The sequence below is a fragment of the Falco peregrinus genome, chromosome 13, assembly GCF_023634155.1.
Source record: "Falco peregrinus isolate bFalPer1 chromosome 13, bFalPer1.pri, whole genome shotgun sequence".
NCBI classification, from domain to species: Eukaryota; Metazoa; Chordata; class Aves; order Falconiformes; family Falconidae; genus Falco; species Falco peregrinus.
The window spans coordinates 592,973-618,356 of NC_073733.1; the positions used below are offsets into that span (position 1 = coordinate 592,973).

The 25,384-nt window shown below is 50.7% G+C and overlaps 1 protein-coding gene across 1 annotated transcript in view; it reads right to left on the reverse strand.

Annotated features, from left to right (window-relative positions):
• Window positions 1-25,172, reverse strand: part of LOC114014129 (BCL-6 corepressor-like protein 1) — a 31,801-nt gene extending 6,629 nt beyond the window's left edge. The window contains 15 exon segments of the mRNA XM_055817688.1: window positions 1,074-1,151; window positions 2,093-2,238; window positions 2,419-2,585; window positions 2,677-2,880; window positions 2,993-3,222; window positions 8,016-8,438; window positions 8,597-8,677; window positions 8,923-9,088; window positions 9,405-11,969; window positions 12,243-12,333; window positions 15,252-15,395; window positions 20,283-20,396; window positions 21,526-21,641; window positions 22,476-22,623; window positions 25,037-25,172. Of these exon segments, the coding sequence (XP_055673663.1) occupies window positions 1,074-1,151; window positions 2,093-2,238; window positions 2,419-2,585; window positions 2,677-2,880; window positions 2,993-3,222; window positions 8,016-8,438; window positions 8,597-8,677; window positions 8,923-9,088; window positions 9,405-11,969; window positions 12,243-12,333; window positions 15,252-15,395; window positions 20,283-20,290 (4,303 nt within the window). The 5' untranslated portion in view covers window positions 20,291-20,396; window positions 21,526-21,641; window positions 22,476-22,623; window positions 25,037-25,172.
• Window positions 25,173-25,384: the final 212 nt, after the last annotated feature.

The following is a 25,384-nucleotide window of genomic DNA, read 5'->3' on the forward strand; positions in this document are numbered from 1 at the left end:
TTGAACAGTCTTCTTGGTGCGCCTGAGGTGCAAAAGCCTACAAATAAAGTGTTCTTAGGAGTAAAGAATTTCTTTTACTCTGAAATGAAGAGACACCACGGTCCTCCAAGGATAAGTCCTCTACCAAGAGTACCCTTCCATATGTATCTGATTTTTTTCATTTCTAGGAGGATGTCGGGAATGACTATGTGAGCAACTAAAATCAACAGCCTTCTAGCTTGCCAGCATACGTAACCCAAGTCTTTATGAAGGGCTTGACAGTGCTGATCTCCTGTCTCAGAAGTGGTTGGGAGGGACACTGCAGTCTGCCCAGTCCCCCAGCTAGATCCAGAACATCTTCACTCATGGACCCCTGGGGAACGGAGCAACACAGGGAACAATTTGTGGACCTTGTGCCTGTATCATTTCAAGAAAACTTCTAAGATGGTAACCACAATTTCAGAAAGTGACAGTAAAAGGTACAAATCATGCCTTCACTGGGAAATGCCCAGCACTGTAAGAAGAGGACCTCACCTGGATGAGTGCCTCCCCTCCAAAGCGGAGGAGAGGGATGGGCAGCTCTGGGAACCTGGAAGTTCAAGACTTCTACACCTCGAAGGAATAAGTATGTCCTCTGCCTTCCTTGGGTTTATCTTGATGACTGGTTAGCTGGGGAGTAGCAAGAACTGCTACAAGAATAACATGCTCCTGGATCGATACCCAAAGACCCTCAGGAGGCACAGCAGCATGTGGATTCTAGCCTTGCACACCGTGTTCAGCCTATTTGGAGGGATCTACACGTGCAGCTTCCCAAAGAAAATGTCCTTTTCAGGAGCAACTACCAGCATGCAACATGACAGCAAGATCTCTAAGACATGAGCTGGGAAGGACACGGACAGACCTGAGTGAGTGATGTGTCATTACCTAGCATTACTTCTCTCTGCTCTGGACTTTGGGTATTAGCTTTTCCCCACCCCACCACCCCACTGCCCATGTAAAGCAATATAGGATCAAACAAGACGAGGCTTCAAAGTTTTAGCCCCTTCAGTAATGTATATATGTACAGTACATGAAAGGGCATAGAATGAGCTCACCTAGTACAGAGCTGCTGTAGAAGTCCCACGCTGTTCGAGGATCCCCATCAGTGCGCCCCTGGAGATCCAAAAGGTAATCTAAAGAGAAAAAATGGAGAGGATTAACGTTTAGCTACTGGTCAAAGCATGACCCTGGCATGCATATCCATTGATCTGGGGTGAGCCAGTTCACCTCTGCTGCTTTTCCCCACTTTGCAGTTAGGCATTATGGGGAAAGCTGAAACCTGACTTGCAAGAAGGGTACCTCAGGAGAGGACAACGCGACCCTGTGCCTGAGAACATGAAACGGAAGTTGAAAAGAGAAAATGGACAACACTAAGTGGCTTGGAAAGAAAGGTTCTTAGGGTGGATTTGAGTTCAAAATTACATCTCCGACACCTGCATGTATAGTTAAGCCTGGAGGAGCTCAGACAGACAGTGGCAAACAAGTTTTTTTCAACACGGGAGACTTTCTGCCTTGTATCTTTCTGGGAACCACTGCTACTCTAGCTGTCTCTTCCTTGCTGGGATGTAGAAGACGCAACACTCATCTTGCTTCTACACAAACAGCACAGAAAGCGGGTACGCTTCATTCCCGGCCATAGGGAGCCAAAATGGTCCTTTCTAACAACAGCAGGCAGGCAGCATTTGGGCAGAGCTGTTTTCAAGTAGAAGGCATCACCACTTGGCAGCAAAAATATGCTCACTCAGGTTATGCAGTGCAGTGTAACTGGGAACTGTGGAACAGTCTCCAAGCCTCATACACAGTACTGTCTTCAGTTGTGTGACCACGAGAGGTCACTGCCACCTCCTTGCACGTTAAAGACTGAAAAGTGACTTGCATCTTATTTGGAAAACCATATACAATTCTATAATCAAGGTTTGGGTGGTAAAACAACATACACATGACAGGACAGAACTAAAATTATTCAGTCACCTGCTGCTCAAGTACTTCTAAAACATCTGATACCTAGATTTGGTCCCGTATGCTGCCAGACAGGACGGATGGAAGCACTGCTGCTCCCAGGCTTGGCACCTACCACAGAGGAAGCACTTCATCACTTCACTGGTGGCAAGCTTCACAGCTGTCTGCCCAGAGTAAGTGGCCAGAGTGGGATCAGCACCATAGGAGAGTAGAAGCCACATGGTTTCCAGGTTGTCATTTGCTACTGCATCATGGACAGGCCTGCAAGGACAGAAGCATTAGCAGAAAAAGAAGAGACTGGATGGGTCCGCAAAGCAAACGCTCTGTTTTGAGTTAAAACAAATCTAGCAATGACCAACAGCTCATCCTGAAAAACACGCCCTGCTCCCTGCCCCTACGCTTCTCAGTGCTTCCCCAGATGTTCCCCTCTCACTGGCTTGCCTTGTGCCATCCTGTGCACTGCAGTTCACGTTGGCACCGTGTTCTAGCAGAATGTGGAGGATGTCGATCCAGCCTCGCGCACAGGCTTCATGCAGAGCTGTGTAGCCAGCATTGTCACGATGGTTCACATCACTGCTCTTTTTCTGCAGGCAATACAGCACTACGTCCTACATGGACAAAAGCATTGCGGGCCTGGTTACACACAAACCCAGACAAGGCAGCCCAAGACACAGAGCAGAAAAGGGCACCAAAACTCACCTTATAGCCCAATCGAGCTGCTCGCTGCAGAAGGGTCTCCCCTGCATTTTTGTTCACAATCAGCCGCCGAGCTCCAGGAGGAATGTTCTGGGCCATGGGCAATTCAGGGGAACTCCCTGAGACCCGACGGGACTTACAAAGCGTCCACAAGTCTTGGGGCTTCTTCAGAGAGCGCATTTTGGGCTGGTTCCAGCAGCCCTTCCCCTGAAAAATAATGGAATACAACTCCTTGGCACATGTGGCCGTGTCTTACTAACAGGAGTCCCCTTCTCTCTCTTCTCCCCACACGTGTTCCCCTCATCTGTCCAAGCCATACCTTCCCCTCATCACAGATCCCTGCCAGGTGTTTGGTTTTACATTTGCGTTTTCCTGATGGTTTCTCCAGCTCTTCTTGGACAGGAGAACTGTTGGAGGGCTCCAGGAAGAAGCCATTCCGAAAGTCTGGGCGTCCTTGAGATTTTCGAGGGGGTGGGGAAAGCCTGCTCCTCAATCGTAGCTCTGTGCCTTTACCCTTCGCAGACTCCTTCTGCTTCCGGTACCTAAAGTCTAAAGGAGAAACGGGAATGAGAAGCTTCTCTAGGTATGGCACGGAAGGCCAGCAACCCAGACCTCTGCCCCCAGGCAAAACAAACTGCCAATCTTTGATGGCTGCAGATCCATGGCGGAGGCACTGCAGTAAGTAGAAGAGAGTGAGTGCACAGATTCTCCCCACCAGGGATGGACTCAGCATGGACACAAGACACAAGTGGTCCTGGTCCAAAAAGGCCAAGCTTAATGAGAGCTGGGGCTTGCACACAACTGACTAAGGCTTTTCCTTGGGTCTAACAGGAAGCCCAGTACAAAACAATCCAGCTCGTCAGCACGCTTCCCAGTAGTTTGATAACTGCATGCTGCTCTATGGTGTGTTCCCCTACCTGTGAGGCCGAGCAGGACTCACATGGGATACCCCTTGGAGCGACAGAAAATTCTGGAGGCATCCCCCTTAAGCTGCCTGCAAACAGTCATTGTGTTGCTACCCGCAAAACCAGACCTTGCCTTGCCCTCTCACATCTTCCCCTTAACTTAGTAGCACACTGCAATTTCAACTAGTATGCATGCAGGTAGGAAGTACCATGAGGCCTCAAGGGAAATCCAGTCTTTTCTCCCTTGTGTTATACAGAGTTGCAGGGTTGCTCATTACAGAGTCCCATGCATCGTGCAAGGACAAGCGCTCTGCTTCCCTGAAATAGCAACATCCCGTAGCAAGGGCACGACAGCAGCAGGAAAACAAAGTATGGAATAAGAAAGCAAAGCCCTGTGAACAAATAACCACCCAGACTTGTATGATGCCATACACCTCCCTCTGTGCAGACGATCAGTGCTGGAATAAAAAAGGTTACAAAGGAAGAGCCCTGCACAGACCAAAGGACAGAGGAGGCATCTATGCACAGCTCTGCAGTGTCTCTCAAGCCTGGCTCTCCCCGCAGCTTTGGGCACTTTGTTTGGGAACAAAGACTTTGCTTCATTTCTAGGTGAAGAGCTAGGAGATGCCCCAGTGGATCACTTCAAGGAATCGAAAGGATAAACTCCAGGAACAAAACTTTACGTCTGTTAGGGACACTGCTGCCTTCAGTGCCAAGGCAGGTTTTGCAGCACTCCAGTAGCAGCATCTTCAGCTTCCAAGGTACGCCGAGACTCTAGATTCTCCATGTCAAGCACTGCAATATAACTTCCATTTATGTTTTGCTACTGCTAGGAAGCATGGGCCACAGATCCTGCACAAAGAAATGGGTTTGGCCAAAATACCAAGGTAGAACCACAAATAAATCTCAAAGCAAGCACATCTCAAGTACTGCTGTGCTGTTCTGTCTCCACATCTCAGGAAGAAGAGAGTGGAAGTGGAGAAAGGCAACCAAAACAACGGAGGAGTGGAAAAGCTGCCCTACAAGAAAGACTGGGATTCCTCAAGCTGGAGAGGAGAAGGAAGAGGAGGATGTGACCAAAATCTGAAAGAATCATTCCAAGGTGGATCAGCTGTGTGGAGGAATCCTGTTCACCCAATCCTGCAGCACAAGACTAAGGAGCACTCCATGAAATGAGTAAGGGGTCAGTTAAAAAAACAGACAGAAGAAAGGACTTTGCACAGCACAGAGATTACTTCAGGGCTTCATTGCCACTGGAGGTGATGGAGGCAGATGTTATCTGCAGGACAAAATAGGACTTAGGCAAATCCATGGACAACAGACCCATCAATGAGCTGTAGAAGGCCTGAGCAGGGACAACCCTAGTTTAGCTGTTCTGCATACTGGGGAAGCCTAGGCAGCCGAAGTCCAGGAAGCAACCGTGCTCAAGTCCTGGCCCTGCACAGCCTCTGTGCTTGCCGTGGTCAGAAGAAAACTGCAGGCTAGACAGACCCCAACACAATGCAGCATGCAGGATTGTACTTAGGCAAGGAACAGGAGACATCTCCTTGCTCTGAACAAAGTGGAGCGCACCCATGAGATGTGGTCTGGGGCAGAAGTTCTGACTTCCACCACACAAAACACGGCATTTGTTTTCAAGCTTAAGCACAACTCTCAGGCTACAACTAAGCAAAATTTTAGCAAAGAGTGCAGCACGAAGCAATCACTAGCCTGCTTGCTGTTTTGGAAGTAATCACTGGACGGAGATTTCTGCTGGGCTGTCTGTAACACTGTCCTCCTCTTTTACAGCACTGCAACACTTTCACAACTAACCCAGGGCAATATACAAGGACTTGAGATGCTCCTTCTCCGGTATCTGATTCCTTCTGCCAGCGTGCAGTGGCTCTGTATTCTACAGCAAAGCTTTTAAAGTAGCCCATCAGTGTAGGTTAAATACTCCTCACTTGGCAGGTTGCCTGTCCATGTCAGGGAACACCTTCCCAGCAATGAACAGCACCCTTGGGCTGTGGAGGAGTCAGGTAGGAAACGGCATGAACCTAAGAAGAGTCGAGAACATGGCAAGGAAGAGCCAAGTCTCTTGACTGGTATGTGAAGAGAAAGGGGTAAAATGCTGACACATCAGACAACACATAGTGAACGGGACGGTGTGTGCTTGCAAGTGGCGTGCTCCAGCAGCCCCTGCACACACAGCAGAAGGAAAACACAGCAACTCCATCGCTCCTCCAAGCACAGAAAGGAGGTGGACAGTGGGTTCCTCTAGCCCAGAGGTCCAAGATGTGGTTCTGGCAGGGATCTGCATCTATTTTCACTCTCTGCAATAGCCAAAGGAGACAGAGGAACACCACTGGCTTAATGCTTTCACCAATGTATGCACCTCAACTATAGCTGAGCAGCACTGACACTCCAGGGTGTGCACTCCTAGGTGAGGAACAGCCAGTCCAGCTGATTGAGCAAAGCGGTCTTCCTGAAAGCAAGGCAGTATCAGCCAGAGAGGAGACACAGCCAGTGGATTCAAGCATTATCTTCACCATCAAAGGAATAAAAAAGTGCCCTTTATCTAAGTGCTCGTCCCAAAGCCTAGGGGCCTTGCTTGTTTCTTAGGTGCGCTTGATGATGAGGTGATATTAGCAACCAAGATTGCTTGTGTTGATCCCTCTCCTGGAGACGATTCAGTCCCTGTGAGCCAGGCATCTGTCAGTGGATCTCTGCAGCTCATTACCCAGTGGTGACACAGATTTTTTAGCTAGCACAGGACACAGTGGTCTGCTTTCTCCAAACACGTGAGCTGGCCCCCTGTCCCTCCTCTGGCTGCCAGCCAGCTTACAGTGCCACAGTGATGCCCAAGTCCTCATCTCTAAAGCCAGCCATGGTTCTAGGTCACAACTTCTGAATCCAAAATACAGAAGCTCACCTATCTGAGGGCCAAGCAAGCAGTCCCTGAGGACCCAACTCCTACACTCTCCTTAGCTGCATTTCTAGCTAAGAAGATTCTAATCTGTATTTGGCCTAGGCATTTTGCTACCCTTGTTTCACAATAACAGCAAAAATTAATGGTGAATGCCCTTCCTACCTGCATAAACCTGTCTCAGTGTCTTCTGGTGATCTTTTCTGCACCTCTAAAATCTGGACAGAAGACAGACACTCTTAAGATGTGTGGTAAAGCTCCTGGAGAAAACCCTCCTGAATGCTGCTGCACTCAGACTTCCTCCTCAGGCTCTGTTTGGAACCAGCAGCAGCAGCAGACAGTCTGAGAGCACCCTTGAACTAACTGAAAAGATGCCAGGAAGCCCATCAGAAACCTTACTCCTGGTCTCACAGAAGCACCCAGACAATGCAGCAATAGAGTAAAACTGTGCCAGAGAAGAAACATAGCTTGGGAGATCAGCTGGTGGGAGGACAGCAGCCACCTCTACTACTTCTCACAGCGCCTCAGCAGCATCTCAGCCTCTCCTGAAGACTGGCGATCGGAGTCCTGTGGCAGAAGGCAACAGCTCTGTACCCACATCACCTCCAAAAGAAGGGCCCAAGCATATGGAGGGCTGGCAGAAGCACTTCCCCCAACACCACGGCTCAGACATGCTCTTCTGCAGCCCTGGCAGAAGTTACCTGTGGGACGCTCGGACACAGCTACAAGCTACCAGCCAGCTGTCAGCACACACACCGAGATACCAGTACGCTGCTGGATGAATCCCAGCCTTACTCCCAACAGCCTCAAACTTGCCCCACACGGGCTGAGAGAAGGGACCATGGAGACTGCTAAACCTCAGGGAAACACAGATCACAGATTCAGTTTTGACCACATGGTCTGGGCAGTTATGTAAGAAAACACAAGAGCAGAGGTAGAGCAGTGAGTGGGATGCAGGCAGGTGGCACAGCATCCTCCTCCTAGCAAAGCTGCAAATACAAACCATGGTGGGGGATTTTTCCATCACTTGCAGACACTCTAGCTTTGTTAATCCTCTCATCCTTGTGCTCCTTGGTGAAAGCTTGCAAGTTGCCTTAATAAAGCAAGACAAAATGTAAAGAAGCCCAGCTGAATTGTGATGGCTCCATGTCCCTCCACTTCAGCCAGGAATGCTGACTACTCCCAGGGGCCCATTCTTGTCCAGAAATATTTCACTGTGCTACCTCATCCTATTCTCATTTTCCCATGCCCTCTCTCTTAATCTGAGAGTAAGATCAGTATCTAATTAGGCACACAAGCTGCTGTTTCCTACTCCAAAATTTACTGCAATATTTTTGAAAGAAGAGCTGATCAATTGAAGCAGACCACGCTGTGGACATCAAACCATTAATAATGACCGAGTTTCATCATTACCAAAAAAAACTAACAAAATCCCCACCAAAATCCCACATGTAATAAAAAAAAGCAATAAAACAACAACACCCCGTGCTGGGCCACAGCTTGATACTGGAACCCCCCTTCCCAGATTGTACCTGCTTTGGATTTTCGCCTCCTGTGGGGGTAGCCCACTCGCTCCTCCTCTCTCTCGGTCAAATATTCCCCCGTCTGGTATTTCCGACTTTTCTGTCGTCTCCTTTTCTTCCTTTTGATGTGGCTGTCATCTTCCTCCTCCTCGTTGGGCTCCCACAGCTGCCTGGGTGATTCCACTCTCCAGGGCAGCTCCCGATTCCTCCTCGTGTAACAGCTGCTCCTCTCAGACAGAGACCTGTCCCTGGCCCTGCGACTGTGACAGTGTGATGTCCTGTGGGATTTTCGCAGCCTGCGACGTTTCAAGGATGTCTCCTCCTCCCCTTCCTCCTCCTCTTCTTCCTGATCCTCCTCCAACAATGGTAAAATCTCCTGACCGCTCACATCACACTCTCCTGTCACACCAGCAGAAGAGCCAGCGATGCTTCCTGCAACAAAGTGAGATCTCTAGCTGACAAAAAAGCCAAGAGTATCTACAAGAAAACCCCTGCAAGGCAGGACAGAAGGCAGGGACAAGGCCACGTAAAAAGGGAAAGGCTCACAGTCCACCCAGGACTCCCAGCTGGGTCTCCTAGCACCAACTCACCCGACTGACTGCGTGTCCGACTGCTCAGCACCACCGGAATGAAATCCCGAAAGTTGTTCTTGGGCTTCTTCTCAAGGTAACCTGTGGGGAAAACTGCGCCTTGAGAAAACATGCTACAGATCTGTCCATGCAAGTCTGCTGGCCTGGGAAGGGCTGTTCAGCATCACATCGCAGCTCTGTTTTGGATCCCAACCCACTACGGGAAGCCACTAGCTCCAGAGGCTGTTCAGCTTCAGAGTAGCAACAGTTTGGCCACATGGGCATTAGGGTGACAGGAACCGCTGCAGCCTGACCCCGCAATAATACATTGCCATTCACAAGGGTACCTTCCTCGTGGCTGTCCCCATGGTGTGCTGGCGATGGGAACTCCGTCTTTGCTGGCCTCCTGTGCTTACGCTTTACCCTGAGACTGCTGTGATCTTGCCCTGATCCCAGGCTGGTTCGGCCTTCTCGCTTGCCAAGGTCATGCAGATCGTCATGGTGTTTTCGCCACTGTGAATGGAGGACATGGACTGAAGCCTGAGCTGCCAAATGACTGAGCTGGAATAGCAAAGGAGAAGGGACAAAACGCTGCCCCCTACTCATCATGCTGGTGCCCTCCAGCACTTTTGACACCCCAGATCCATTTTTGCTCTAGATAACCTGCAGACACGGGTACATTAATCCACTGCCAGGTAATGCCAAAGAGCATGGGCGGAAAGCCCTGTGCACTCAGCTGTGCCCTCCTCTGTGAAGAGCTCCCTCCTCGCCTGCAACCTCGCCTGCTAACCTTTGCCATAACCCAAGAGGCCCAGCCTATACCACCTACCTTCCGGCCCTGCGCACTCCGGCTCCCCGATTTGCCTGAGGGCTCCTCACCATCCTGGGTTTGACACTTCAGTCTCTTGTGGGCCTGCCTGGCGTCCCCACCATGCTGCCGCTTGGACTTGCAGTGCACGCTGCCCTCTTGCTTGATTTGGCCTGCTCCTTTGAGTTTGACCTCACCAAAGGCCTGGGGAGCAGTCCCAGCTCGTAGACAAGTCCCAGAGGTAAATGACATGTCACACTCCACTCGCTCCTTCTTGACCCTGCACAGATCCACCTGACGCACGCACTGGAGGGGCTCTACTGCTGGTGGCTCCTGGGAGCCTTCGCAGCCTAGCTCCTTGCGCTGACTCTCTGTGGGCACCTCTGAAATCATTCGCAGGCTCTGCTGCCCAGCTGCAGGCAGATCATGCGACAAATATGCTGCTAACACTTGGGTTTTAGGCTTTGCGTCCAACTGTTTGCGGCTACAGCTCCCCTGAGGAGCCTCAGTCTGTACATTACCCTCCTTACTGGAGTCAGCCTCTGGCCGATCACACTCTTGACTCTTCTGTGGAATGTCCAGCTTCCCCTTCCCCCCTTTCACATCCACAGCACTGGTCTGAAGAGATGGACCAGCAACCAGTGGGACTGGATTGGCTGGCTCCTCATAGAGCTTGGGCAAGGCCCGGCAGCTCTTGCTCTTGGCTACAGCTTCCCGTTCCTCGGGTGGGAGCCTGGGCAGCCCCTCCGGCAGGCTCTGGGCAGCTGTGCTGGACTCTGTGGGCTGCACGCTCGGGAATGTTGGGAGCTCACCTGCACCAGCTGGCTTACAGGAGCTGTTCTGGTTTGGGGGCAGCTGCCCTGCTGTAGAGATGCCGATCGAAAGCAGGGGGGTTTGATGATAAGGAGACCAGCCAAGAGGCAGAAGCTGAGGATTGGAAGGCTTTCCATTCACAGGGCATCGTGGGTACACACTTCCCTGGCCAGGATTCCAGGTGGACATGTCCTTGGACTGACACAAAGGAGCTCCTGGAGCAACTCTACCATGAAGTCTCCTGGCGGGATCCTGCTGTCCTTCTGTGCTGACCTGGTTGGATTTCTTCCCACAGGGAACCCCAGCACTGCGAGGCTCTCCCTGGTCAATGATGGAAATAGGCTCCTGCTTGGGAAGGTGGCGCGGATCTCTGCTGAAGCTCATGCCAGGGTCCTTGCTGAGCAGCAGCGAGGCAGGCACCGGGTTGGCGACGCCGACATAGGTGCCTGGAATGGTGCTGATGAGCGTGGTGTTCTTCACCCAGGAACCCTGCTCGCCATTGCGCAGGAATTCAGGGAAGATGACTAAGGGAGGGGTGGTGCCAAGACACGAGGTGACGCTGCTGCCCGTAGTCTGGGCTGCACGCTGGGACCTGGACAGGACTGTGGTGAGGAGAGCTTTGCCACTGGTGTGCACGGGTGTGAGGATGGGCATAGGAGGTGTTTTGCGTTGACTGGGTGGAGGCAGTTTCTGACGATTGGACTTGGAGGAGAGATCGAGAGGCATCTCGCTGCACTCTGGAGAGGAGACCATCTCACGCTCGAGCTGTGGAGGGGACTTCAGAGGAGAGAGTGAAGTGGCAGCCCCCGGTACTTGCGGCTCGGGAGCTGCCGGGGCTCTGGCGTGCGCACCAGTGCCAGAAGACGGAGCAGCACTCCCGCACGATGCTGCCAGCGCAGCCTGGCTGGATGAGAGGGAAGGGCCAGCGGTGCATGAGGGAGCGCCCTCAGCAGCAGCCTGGGCACTGCTTCCACCCGAGGGCGAGGGGCAGCTAAACTGATTCACCTCCACAGACACCACTTTGGCGTCTGAAGCCAAGGGTCTGGTGACAGAGAAGGGGTAGGGGTAGGAGCGCAACTCTGGGGAAGCGATAATGCCTGGCAGGCAACGCTCGTGTATGTAGGAAGGCAGGACAGGGAGGGTGAGGGTGGAGGAGACCCCCAAGGTGGCTGGCAGCGTAGCCACACTGAGTGGCTGCCCGCAGCTGGGTGGTGGGATGTACACCAGTGACTGGCTCGGGCTCAGAACTGCCCCAGCCTGAAAGGTCAGGGGTAGTTTTTGCATAGCAGGGGCCTGAGATGTGGGAAAGCACACTCTGTTCAAAGTAAAAGTAGCAGGAGTGGAGGCAGAGGTGTTGCAGCTGGAGACAACCACAGACAACGTCCCTTCTGCCAGCGTGCCTGGCCCCTGTGCTCCAGTGCTTGGGGTGGTTTTCTCCTTCCCAGCAGGCTCGCTCTCTGGAGCCACGGAGCAGGCTGGAGGAGCATCAGCCTGCTTGTCACTGTGAGGCTCTGCAAGTGTCCAGGCAGCATCAGCACCACCGCTCTCCTGCTCAGCAGCTCTGGGGACTGGAGGCTCCTGCCCTCTGCCATCCTCCTGGCTCACCAGAGGGCCCAGGGCATCATCTTTCACAGTCTTTCCCACACGCTCAGGGTTTGGGTTGGGATCAGGTGGCTGCTCTTCCAGTTTGGGCCCCAGCTTTTCCTCCACCTTGCCATCAGCATCCAGCCCCTGGGCACTGCTGCCACCACTGCTGACTGCTGTGAGCTCCACCTGCAACAAGAAGGGAGAAGAAGGTGTTCCTGAGAGCTGTGAAAGTGGCTCCTAGCAAAACAGGCAGGACCTCCTCTCTATGCCCCGCTCAGGACACAGAGGCAGAAATGGCAAACAGTTCTTGCCAAACTAGAGCGCTGCTTTGCCTTACTGCACCTAAGTGCACCACCTTCAAGAAGGAGCCTGCGGGACCCATTAGGGTAGATGCTTTTGTTTAGCTTGTTCCACCAGGGAACGCCTTCTTGAACCCAGATGTGCACACGAGGAGCTCACCTCGGAAAGGCTGCTGCTGACGCAAAACTCTTGAGACCCCAAGTGCTGGGAGCTGCTCGTTTTAGACTCCTCATCAGAAAGGGGGGCTCTCCTAGTCGAGGAACAAGACACAGCATTACGAAAGCCCAAGACACCCTCCCAGGATCCTACCCCTCCCTGTCCCCGCATGGGACAGCAGATCAGCTGGCAGCCTGAAGCAGCATGCCTGCTCCAGGTAGCTAGCTCCTCATCAACACAGGTTATGTGGCCACTGCAGGCTGAGGGGATGAGGAACACTGCTGTCCACTGTGGCCTCCCTCTCCCAGAGCTCTGCCCGCTGGATAGCACCTCCTCACACAGAAATGCTTACCCTACACCACCTACGGGCCTGACAAGACCTTCTCTGTGGCACAGCAGCTCTGTGCACCCTCCTTACCCATGGCCATTTTGGCACACACACCCTGGTGTCACCATGGGCCAGCCCAGCCCTCCCTGGCTGCGCTGCATCACAGTCCGGCTCCACACATCCACTCCCAACCCCTCCGCTTCCTGTTCTGCCCCACCACACGTTTCCAGTCCCATCCTCCCCCGAGCCCCAGCCTGCCCCTCTCTTCTTCCACAGGCACCTCCGCACTCCCCATTCCTCTGTCTCCCAGCCACGCTCACTCCCTGCCCTGGGACTCCCCAGCCCAGCCCTGCTGCTCCCCGCCAGCCACAGGTGGACATCTCCCCCCAGCGCCAAAGCTATCTGGGCTCAAGCCGTCCGTAACAGAAGCAGCAGGTGCGGGCAGCCGCCTCGGTGTGCAGTGCCCTGCTGGCCTGCGCGTCTGACCCTTTCGCTTTGGAAGACAGTTTCTGAGCGGAAAGCCTGAATTTGGGGTACGGACTGTGAGCTCTGTGGAAATGGAGCACACCGAGGAGACAGTTGTTCTTGGCATCTGCGAGAACCCTGCACAGGAGACAGCGCTTGTGTCTTCAATGCCCTGGCCTGGGACACTCCTGCCCCAGCAGTATTTACCCCACAGGGATTCTCTGCTCTCGAAGGAACCAACCTCCAGCTCAGCTTCTGCTGCTGACATGATTTTTCTGGATTTGCTCCCCTAACCCCCAGGCTTTCACCACAAAGTAATGGACACAAGCTACAGGAGCCAGCTTTCTCCTCAGGCTCCCGCAGCCCCAGCACAGGCACCCCGCTCCGGGCTGCCTCACAACCCCCGTGACAGCCTGGTCCCTTCGAGGGGCTCCTGCCCCCTCGGCAGCAGTTTGGCAGGGCCCCTCCAGCCCAGACCGGCCACAGCAGGCCGGAGAGGCCTGTCACTAGCGAGGGGAGATGGGGGGCCGGGCCGGGCTGTGGCGCGGGGGCCGGGCTGGCAGGGGCCAGGCCGCCTCAGCACAGCCGGCGGGGCTCGGGCTGCCGCACAAGGGGGCTCGGACGTGGCCAGGCCCCGGGGCCCAGCCCCGCGCTGGGGCAGACCCGGCCCCGCCGGACCGAGAGGGACCTTTGCGGGGCGGGGAGCGGGGGTCCCGGAGCCAGCCCGCCGGCGCAGCCCGGTCCCCGAGGAGCCCTGCGGCGGCCGGCCGGGCGGAGCGCGGGCGGAGCGGGGCCGGGGCCGGGGCCGGGGCCCGCCACACACAGCCGGGCGACGCGCCGGTGAGACGCCAGGGGGCGCCCGAGCGCAGCTGGCTGCCCGCGGCACGGCGGGCGAGCGGCCGGGAGCTGGACAGCGGGACCCGGCCCTTCCCCGCCACCGGCACCGCCTCCTCCCGCCCTCGGCTACCTGCCAGGGCGGCGGGGCCGGCGCTGCCCCGTGCCGGGCCCAGGCCCTGTCAGCTGCCGGGACGGCCCCGAGGGCAGCCCCGGCCCCGGTGCTGCGGCCTGCCCCGCCTCCGGCCCCGAATGCCGCCGACCGGGGCTCCTCCACAGGCCGGCCCGTGCCGCGGCGTGGGGAGCCCGCCACACCCGGCTGCAGGGCACGGGGACGGCACGGCCAGCCGGTGCCAGCTGCCTCCCACCTGGCCCCAAGCGGGGCGGGCAGCCACGGGACAGCGCTCGGCTGCAGCCGGCCCGGTGTGCCCGTCTCACTCGCACCCCGAGCTTTGATGTTTGTTGTCAACTAGGAGTAGCTCCACGTGGTTTAGGAGAGGCGGAGGGCAACGCCATCCCCAGCTCTTATCTGAGGGACACACAGCAGGCCAAGCGGCTGCTGAGGGCTGAAGATGATCTCTGCCCGCATGTCTGCCTCAAGCCACAGTCTGAACTCTTCCCTGTCCCGCCGCTCTTCTGACCGGCCCTCGGAGGACTCGCCGCCAAAAGCCTCAACACCCACAGTCAGGAACGACAGGTGCGTGCTGCCTTCAAGCCCGTCAAACTTTTCTGGCTCTGGCAAATGCAATGAACACACGTAGTAGCCTCAAGGAAGCCACAAACTGATCAGTTTTGAGAACTCCCCCAAGAGCTGTGGAATAAAAAGGTGATGCAAAGCCACGGGGCAGGCCAAGAACTCATCTTGATCGATTCTGCCTCCCAGTCACTAATCCTCCCTAATCTCCTATTTGGTGGCGTGTCACAACTCTCCCTTCTAATCATTTGGTCTGTACTAACCCTCCTGGGTCACCGCCGACAGGTCGTAGCTACTTGGCTCGCAGCGGGTCAAGCTCTTCCCCTCTCTGGCAGTTAAGAGCACACGTCTGCTGAAGCCAACAGCACATGCAGACGACTCAGCCTCATCACCCACCAATGGCATGGATGCACTACAGCTACACGCAGCCAGCAGCTCCTCTGCAGAGAACTCCAGCATGCTCTGCTTGTGCGCCCTCCTTGTTGGAGCACGGGATGTGGGGACCAGCACAGAATGCCACTGTTTAACCACACACCCATCCCCTCCCTGCAGCTCTTTCGCACCTCAGTCCATTTTACACCATAGGAAGAACAGGTTAAGCCAGCACCAGCTCCCTTCCCGTAGCCTTTCCCGATCCCTAACGCACTTTCTCCACTCTCTTCCTCCTTCCCCTACCACGCCGCCCACGCACCTCACCTCTCCTCGTTGAGGCCACACATGCGAATCCGGTCTGTGCTGCTCCAGTTGTGCACCCCACTGTAAAGAGGTGCTGTAGAGATCATGACAGCTGCTCGTCACCAACCGGGACTTGCTGGGGCTCACGGGGCCACTCTGCCTACAAAAGAAAAACAGAGGATTAGTAACTCTCCCTGGGATGCTCGCATTCAACCATGCTTGAAAAAGAGCCATCCGCAGCTTCGCTGTCAGGCAGGTTTGGTGCAATACCCAAAATGCTACACCTGTGCCTGGAAGATGGCTAGAAGACATCAGTAGCGCCTTGGGACAGAATCCACGGTACGCTCATCCTCAGATTAAACAATGTTACTGCCAAAAACCTCTAGCTACCCTGAGAGTTTCACACAGGTGTCTTTGCACACATATGCACCCCTCAAAAGAGTCCTCCACTCTTCTTCTCCCCCTTCCAGAGGAGCCTCCAGACCCCGGTAGTGAGCCGCAAGACCAAGCTTCTTCATGATGGTCTGTTACAATGCTGGCATCCCCATAGCTTCATATAACTTTCATAAACCGGCACACAGCGGGCTCAAGGGGGAAAGCCTCAAACAAGAAGGCAGCTGGGGTGCCCTGCAGGGGAGCAGAGGTTTGCCAACAGGGCCGTCAGTGCCATCAAGTGATTATCCCCTCCCTCTGTCAGGAAGGTGCTGGTATTCAGTATGATTACGGGTGGAAAACATGAGGAAATCCAGAGATCCATGAGCATCCAAGATTCACCGTCGGCTGGAGGAGCTTTTGAGGGAGAACGTTGCAGCCAATCGTGCAGCACTGGGTGTTCAAGCATTAAGGCAGCTTTGCTGCTCAAGTCCTATCAGGGAAAAAGCAACGAAGGAAGAGAGGCTCTACTGTGCTAACAAGTGGACTTGGTCGAACCAAGTAGGACTGATGCCAAAAGGCAGAGAGAGATGCTGTCAAAGAGGTTCTCGCTTCAGAGAAATACTAAACACACGAAAGTAAAGCAGGCATAGAGCCACAGCAATGCTCTTGGTGCAGCGGGTGAGAGTGGGAAGAAGCTGAAAGTGACACATGATCCCAAATCTCCCTCGGTTGTCTTTTCCCTGAAAAACCTCCTGGTGACAGAAGGACTGAACAGGACAAGAAGCAGCTTGCACCATCCGTTCATGCTGAAACGAGCCACGCAGGGATCTACCAGGCAGCAGCTCAAGGGATCAAGATGTGGAACTGAATGACACCTCTGAACACAGCTGCTGCCAGCCATCCTCACCCCAGCCCAAACATGCCAGTGAGGATCCTCCAGACAGGAAAGAAGGGTCAGGCACCCAGGAGAAATCGGGGCAAGGTAGCTTGTTTGCGAAAAAGAAGCAACTGACCCATCTGCACATATGAGGGCACAAGTGAGCAAACAAACTAGGGAAATCAGAGGTCAGGAGAAGAAGGGGAAACCTGCTAAAAGACACAAACCGTAAGATGGAAGAAATACTGTATAATGGAGGGAGACCCAGGCAGACGCTAAGACAGAGAGCAGGGTCATACCCAAAGAGAATGAGAGGTGGCTTGGAGCAGGAAGGGGAGGAGTCTTGTGATGCTTGGAGAGAAATGCAACATAAAGGAAATAGGGGAACAAACAATCTGCGGGGATTTCACCACCTTAGGCTAAACTGAAAGAAGGGAAAGAGAAAAGTTCTGCCCCTGAGCACAGTGGCAGGACAGATGCTTCAGAAGATATCAAAAGGGACCTTCTGTGCAATGGGGGAAGGGGATGCACGCGGCTGCACGATGTAGAACAGGAAGGAGTTGGAGATGAGCTGAAGCCTCAACTAAGCACAGATCAGGCATGACCTGAGAACGGGCTTGGCAAGGGAAAAATGATAGTGGCGTGGTACAAGGAGCTGGGAGAAACAGCACATTTTGAGTACTTGAGTGAGAACCGGTCAACAGAGGAGGCACAATGGCCACGAGAAGACAGCCAGCAGGACATAGTAACAGAGATAGTAACCTGCAGCAAAACCAGGTGGAAGAGGCTTGCTTTGAACCAGACGTCAGGAGTTTCCCTATGCTGCAGCTCGGTCCATGGGCCATGTGGTCCATATGGAGGTACCGTCCAGATCACTGGGTTATCCTTAGGTCCATTTCAGATTTCACAAACTGACAAGGCATTTTTACTTGCACACTACAAATAACCCTTACACCAATACAGCTACGAGTATAACAGCAGTTACAGAATGCTGTGCAGGAAGTTTCGGAAATTGTAGCCACATAAGGTAGACGCTCCTGATCTGGCTCTGGTCAAGCTGGGATGAGCACTGGGAACCACAGAACTTGGCCAGCACTCGGTCTATTAGGAAGCAGGTTAAATGAGGCAAAGGAGAAGCTCACAACTCTGCTGAGCTGGGTTCTTGGCACCAAGGTACCTCTGTGACACCTTCACTGTGCTGCAGTGTAAACTTGGCCTGTGATTTTCAAAAATTGAAGATCCATCTTTAAAATGCAGCTCCTGGGACAATAAAACTGTTGTGTCAAACAAGCACACGCACCCCTCACCAATGGTGTTTTGGGTTTTTTCTTCATACCTTTGCTGCTTCGGCACAAGCCAGCAGTACAGAGGGCTTAGGATACAGCTACGAAATGTGGCTTCTGTTTTGGGAGCTCTAACTAAACATGCAATGGACAGTCTTTAAGTTGGGAAAGCTTACAAAAAGCTTAAAACCAAATAAAATACAACACTTCTTTCATTTTTATAGAACTCCTTAGATTTGTATTTTTTATATAGAAATGAGAAATCAGGGGTTAGTCATGCTTTTTACGCTGTCTAAAGGCTTTATTCAGCAGTGCCTCCCCTGTCCATTGAGAAGAGCTTGTGTCCATCTTTTTTCAGATTCTCTGTAGCTGGAAGAAGTTTTTTTGCCAGCCACTGCAGACGAGTTTTCCTAAAAGGCACAACTGGTCCATTTATGTATTCCTTCAGCATGATAATGATTTCAAAACTGCGCCTGCTGGTCTGAACCTTGATTTCATGTTCTAGTTCCCCCTAACAAAATAAATATAACGTTCTTTTCTGTAGCTGCCGCATTGCAACAGGGTCTCCAGGAAGGGATTCTGCATCCAGCCCATCATAAAGAATCACACAGAATTCAAGAGACTATTTTAAGACCAACATGCTCTACACTGATTATACACCTCAGTGGTGAAGATGAGAATGAGGAGTACAATGAAGAGGAAGAGAACTGTAAACCGTTTTTTTCTTTCTTTTACAAGGAAGAAGAATGGTGGGGTTTTTCCAACTTTTGCAATGCACTGCACAAATGATTTCTTAAAATAAGCATTACATTTCTAGAAAAGAGCTGTCAACAAGTTTTTGAAATAGTTTGCCACTAATCTTCAAAATATTGGAGCTGATAGCCACCCCCTGTAGCTGACACAGTCTTTTCTAATTCCTGTGAAATGCCTAGCTGCCTATTTCCATAGTGGTATCATTCCTAAATCTCCATTTCTTTAAAGAGAGTTTAAAATGGGATCCACCAATCAGGTGATCAGGTCCACAATTCAGATGGTCATCAAAGAGTCTGCAAAATTTCTCAAATTTCAGGTACTTCTTTATGGGAAGCATACTCTTTGCTACTTTAACAGAATGTGTATGTGTAGGTGTAGGTATTTACAAAGAGGCGTTTTGTAAAACGTTAGTTAAAACGTTGACTGTCTCTCACTTAGAGATGAGAGATTCTGAGGGAAGGAATGGATTGCACGTTCCCAGAGAGTGAAAGCGAGAGAACACCCTGCTCCCACGCGTTCCCTCCGTAAATGCCTGTGCTAGTTCTCAGGCGGCCCCAAGCTGCTTTTCACATCCCCCCTGCCCTTCAGGCTGGCTGGCAGGGCTGCCTGTTAGCACTCCCTCACTGCCTTTCAAGCTGCGTAAGCCCCAATCCCATCAACAAGACAAACGGGAGGGCTTTGCTATCCTTATTATCCTCAACGGAGACAGGGAAGGAGCACTCATGTCACCAGCTCTGCTGGCAGGCATCACAGGACAGCAGGTCTGAGCAGAGGGTTTGTGTCAAGCCCTCCCTGGGGACACGTTGATCCCAAAGGTTTCCTTTTGGGTGTCAAAGGGTGATTGCTTAGAAAAGGAGCGCTGAGGATGGCTTTGGAATCATTTAAGATCAACAAAGAGTAGCTTCTGAGTACGTGTTGGGCCTGCAGTTCCGTTGCACTTGGCAAGAGCTGCTGTTAAGGACTCCTTTTCCTGGCCAGAAGCAGAGTTTGTGGGCAGACAAAAACCAACAGAAAATCCAGAACCAACAGAAAATTCTTAAATCCCTTGCTGAGGAATTATCAAAAGCTTGACTCCGTTTAGTGCTTCTGGGTCTGAAGCTGAATTTCAGCAAGCAAAAGCATCTGCGACAACTCTTAGGTTGTGTGTCCTTTTGATGCTGCAAAACATAAATAATGCTACTTGCATGCATCTCAGTTAAATGTACCGTGGCTAGCTTCTTCAACCAGTCTGGAGCTTAAAGGTCAGCTTCAAAATGCTGCCTGGTGTACTTTTTTCTAAACATAGCTTCAGTCCGCTTGGAAGAAAATGCGACTGGCTACACAAGTCTTGATGCAAGGTAGAAACAAAGCCTATTTGTAGCCTAACGTGAGCATCAAATAATAATTACCTGATCAACAGACTGACAACCTGGCTGAAGACAATGCTACCAAAGAGGATAAAGTACAGGCTACGATGATACAGTCTTGCTGTGAATACAACCCAGTCAAGTAACTGTCAGGTATGTTCTTTGAAGGTTATGGGAACATTGTAGAGATGTTTGTTTTAAGAAGATAGATACATGCATATGTTTTCCTTTTTTTTTTTTTTTTTTCTTTTACAAAAAACTTCTAGTTACATGAAAGACCCCTGGGATCCACGTCCACCATCAAACATTTGTTTTTGTTGTGGAAACCCTGGCCACAATAGAAAGAATTGCCCAACAAAATGGGTCAGTTTGTGGGGCACTTCTGATGCTACCGAACATTTTAGGGTTTTTACCTTGGCATTTATGTGACAAAGACATGAACACTCCCAGTCAGAATTGTTTCTCTTGGGGTGAAATACAGAGGTTATATGGCAATGTTGCAAAGCCCTTCCAAATTCAAGGGAAGCCTGGAATTATGAATTACAGCAAAGCAGTAGTTAAGTCACAGTGCAATTTGATGGCATCACATGAATTTATCAGGACATTTAAGCTTTTGAAAATACTTCAAGGACAAAATGCTTAAAAGTTTTTACAATGGCTGGACAAAAAGTGGGATGATGCAAAAAACAAGGGTTCCTTTTGTCACTTTTCACTAAGCTTGCAGAATGTAACTTATACAGAGATACTATAAAATGGTGCATAGGCACAGCATGTTAACCATAACTGAGGATGTGTGTCATAGGTAAAGCGGTTGATTTGGTAACACATCTGTAGTGAGAATGATGTTGCTGTCTGCTGGGAGAGGGGGGGAAGAGAGTAAGACATTCTGCCCCTCTACGCCTTGCCCTTAACATATTGTTATCATGCCTGAGACAGATATTTTTTTTTTTTTAATCTAGGAAGAAGGAGATTGAGTTCAAATCTCTATTCTGTGTGCTGCTTTTTAAAACCCCAGGGCATCTGTCCTTTTTGGAGTAAAATGGTGAGTCTAGCCTATAGCAGGCCAGGGAAAGGCTGCTGAGTACTTCCTTCCCTGCGTTTTCTCCTGCCCTTTTTGACTGTGGCACTGAAGGCCACTGCTGCTTGGGAGCCCCCATCCCTAATACAACAGCCCAACATTCCTGTTGAAGCTGAGTAAGCTTGGTTTTGGTTAGCTAACGAATATGAAGTCGTTCTCCTGAAGCAAGTGGTGGAGTCATAGTATACTACCGCGTGTGGGTTAGTGTCCCACAACCCAGGGGAAAAGTGTCTGAGCTGCAGCAGCTAGCAAACTAGTTGTCCAATACAACAGTTGAAGGGAAAGTCTGGCACTTCCCCTGTTCCAGCCTTGTAGTCCTGCTACTTCTTGTTGTGCGTGGTGAGCATAAGGACCGCTGAGCTGACTGGAATTGGCTGAAATAAGGACTGGTCGAGCTGACCAAACTTTTTTCTAGGTGAGTCTCCCCTAGAAAAAGACCATTACTATAGTCATAGAGCAAACACCCTAAAAATCATTCTTCTTGTTTAAGTTTTGTAAGAAATATATATATATAAATATAAAGAAATATTTATAGAACTGTATAGATCTGTGCTAGAAAACCTAGGACATCTACTTACAGGTAGCTCAGTAGAACTCCTTCTTACTGATTCAAAACAATCCATCCAAGACACAAGCTGAGGAAAAACTTCTTCTGTTTTTGAGTCGATTACTGTACTCTGGCAGCAGCACATTGCTGGAGACAGAAGAGGAGAATTAATGTCTTCTGGAAGAATACAGTGTCCAAAAGAAATGCAAACCCAGCATCATTAAATCTGCACCCCAATCCAGAATGTTAACTGTGTCCTCAGCAGCATCAAAACAGGTTTGCAAATGCATGAAATTTATAACTATTGCATGTATTGTTGCGATGACATAATGAAAATAAAAGGCATACCCAGTGACTAATGTTCACTCTGATTGAATACTTATTTCCATTGAATTTTAAACTCATTGGGTAAAAAAACTTGCTCAAGTTTTTTTTTTTTTTCCTGGAAAGGATCCCTTTAGCAAGTGTTGTGACCATTCCTTAAATGGTTTTCAGTTCATCGGTTCCCCTAAAGAATTCTCCAGTTAACCTCATTCTATTATGCACGTGTGAAATATTTTTTTTCCTTCCTAGCCTGAAGTTTTCTTTTAACCTAAACGTAGATAGCTTAAATTGATATCACCTAGGCTCTTTTATCTTTATGCTACTCTTTTCCAATAGCCATGATGTTTTGTTTGCCTCTCAGATGGGAAAAGTGTGTGGTTGTAGAATGGTAGTGCATTTTTGTCTGTGGGGCATATTGGAACCCCACGGTTACAGCTCTGAACGTTAAAGCTTGATCTGTTCACGCATTCCTGCTTGGCAGCATTTAATCCTGGCACAGAAAGGGAATTCTGAAGTCCCTGCGTAGGTGATACTCAGTTCAGTTGAGTAGCTTAGCAGCAGGCTACTTCTAGATCTAACAAAAAAGAGTGAACAGAATAGTGATTTGAATTTTAAAAAAACAAGGGACGGACACACACCAGAATACAGTAATATTACCCAGAAATCCTGTGTCTTTGCATCTCACGTACATTCTCATTGTTTCTTCACTCCTTTCCTGTTTGCACAGGTGAAATGGATCAGCACTTCATCTGGCAAGTTGTTTTTCTTCCCTTCCTCCTGAAGGGGAGGCAACTCCCTGAAACTCCTGGAGAGCAGACAGAGATAAGGAGCATTAGATGCGGGAGCTGGAGCAGTATCAGAAGACTGAGGCCTATGAAGTCTTTAGCAGGAGAGCACAAGACAGACAAAAAGGCAAATCACACAGACAAGGTATTGAACGGGACAAAAAGATGTGCCTGGAACAACAGAAGATTCCCAGCTGGCTGTGCAGACTGACTCTCGTTTACAGCCTTTGATTTAAAGGCTTGTTAAAATGTGGATGCTCATCTCAGGGAGCTCACCTGTGGGCATGAAACAGAACATTTTTATTCCCGCAGATCCAGGTTTCATAAACATGGCATATAGCAATATACACTAGAAACAGCAATTGTCATCAGCAGTGGCCAAACCATTGTTAATTGTTCTCCATTGTTCTGTTATTGCTTGTTAAAGACAATGTGTTTTGAATTAGGAAATTTAAAGTGCTGAAGCAGCTAAAGTGGCAGAACCAGGCCTCGTCCCCAGTATAGCCCTAATCCAAGCCTGGTTTAACACCCAGTCCAGTTAATCAGTGGGAGAACAGAGAAACAACAGATCATCCATTTGTGCACACAGGTGCACAATTTCTAGAAAAATTAGTAGATGTGACTAGGAATTGCTTGTTCAAAGACTAAGTGTGCTTGAAGGAGAGGAGTGTGTGAGTTAAAGCTGGCAGAGATCACGATCCGAGGAGGAGCCTGGAACCCAGGCAGAGACTGGAACCGAATATATCAGTCAGCTGGGACAGGGTCAGGTGAGGGATTTGCAGAACTGACACGACCAAAGGAAACTTCTAAAAACTTCGGACACTGACTAATGATTTGGTAAGTGTATATAAGCCGTGCTGTATCCCTTTGCTCTGCCACTCGCTGGGGTGGTAGCCCAGCTCTGAGTTGTGATTAAAGCAAACCAAATTTAACAAAGTTGTGATTATACCAAACCAAAGCTGCCGGCAACTAGGTGAAATCACCTGATGAGACTTGGACATGGGTAATTCCAGACACAGACCTGAAAGTGCTCTTGCATTTAAATTTTAAAAATCGCAGACTGGTGAGGAAGGTAATCAATTTGATAAGAATGGAAAATAGACCCAGCATTGGAAGGGGGGCAGCCCTTGCTGAGGTTTTAGAGAACTGGGAAAAGATACCCCTGGCACAGGCTTTGCTGAAATGAAAATTCATTATTTTGTGCCAGGAGGAATGGCCATTCCTGACTCGTACTAGAGGAGGACCCATGGATGTGTGGCCTCCTAGAGGAACTTCTAAGCCTCATAAACAAAAAAATGTTGAGAGTAATTTTAGAAGACTTTGGCAGCCAGGATATTGATTATTGGTATATTCGGTATAATTTGGCACAGCAAAGACATGAATCACCTAGAAGAAGGGTCCTAGCTAATGCAACTGCAAATTATTTTTTTTATTTGTTAGTTGTTTAACTTATTCTCACCCTCACATACCCTTCCCCTGAGTCGTTTGCCTCAGTATCATGTGTATTCTGTGTATTAGTTAATAACTGTTAACTAGTTATTTTGCCCCTTCCAAATCTTTCATCTTTGTGCATTACATGCCCAAAATGTGGGTGAAAGGACAGGATAGAGGCTTTTCTATAGGCTTGCTTTCCAACTAATCACCACCAACAGAGAGAGGAACAAACTCCAAAGCAGGGAACATCTTGAGGTTTGCCTGTGGCACACTGTGAGCTCACAGGAATGACTTAATTGCCACTCATCCTCTTGGCTTCATACTACTACTATAGCAACCTCTGGACAACACTTTTCTTATGGTACATACGCACAACTGTTCCAGTACTTCTAATCTCTCCCCAGATCAGCATGTCCCTGACATCAAGTTAGTTTCAGTTTCCCTTCTGGAATTTAACTACTACTTTTAATTAAACAAGGACCTCACAGATGAAGACAAACTACAAGAAGGAATGTCAAATGCATCTATCAAAAAATAAAACCCCAAGCCACTTTCTTGTCAAACTTTAGTTCCTTCGTGTTTTACTCACCAAGAATCAGTGCGGGATGGCACACAATGTATAGTATAAAGCAGTAAGCATAATGCCTTCAAAGACACCATGTACTCCCAGAGGAGTACAATGTCACTTTTCTGACTCACAAGGGAGAAAATGAATTGTGGCCGCTGAACATCCAGCATTCAGAAAAAGACGGAATGCAGCACCAGCCTGCGGACGGGGCTGGCTGAGCTGGAGGGACGCGTGCTGCTCTCTGTACACGAGGCCAGCCAGCTCTCCCCAGCCAGCTGCGTGCAGCTGTGCAACACAGGAGAAAACCAGAGGCACTCAAGAGATGAAAACGGCAAATGGATGAAAATTTGTGATCCTATCGCAAAAAATCTGAGGAGGTAAGGCATACTTCAAGGACAAAACTCCATGCTTTTGCTCCGGTGAGAACTTACTGCTATTTCATCTCCCCTCCTCAGGCTTCTGCTCAGCGTTTCCAGCAGGATCAGAGGGCTCATTCTGCAGCTGCCGAACCTGGGACAACTCCTCTGCCCCATGTGGGTTATTCACTGACTGTCAAGTTCCACCACCGAACGAGCTCGTCTGAAAAAGCCCAGAACAGCAAAACCCTTGAACCGTCGATGCCCTGCCTGGCAGCCACCCTGACAGCGGCAGCTGCATTTTACCCGAAAAAAGCCTCCTGCAGCATGTGCGCTCCCGTGAGGGGCCCGTTCTCTCTAATCCCCCCCGGAGCAGTCTCCCCCCGTGCCCGGCCGACCCCCCCCCTGCCGCGGGGGCTCCGC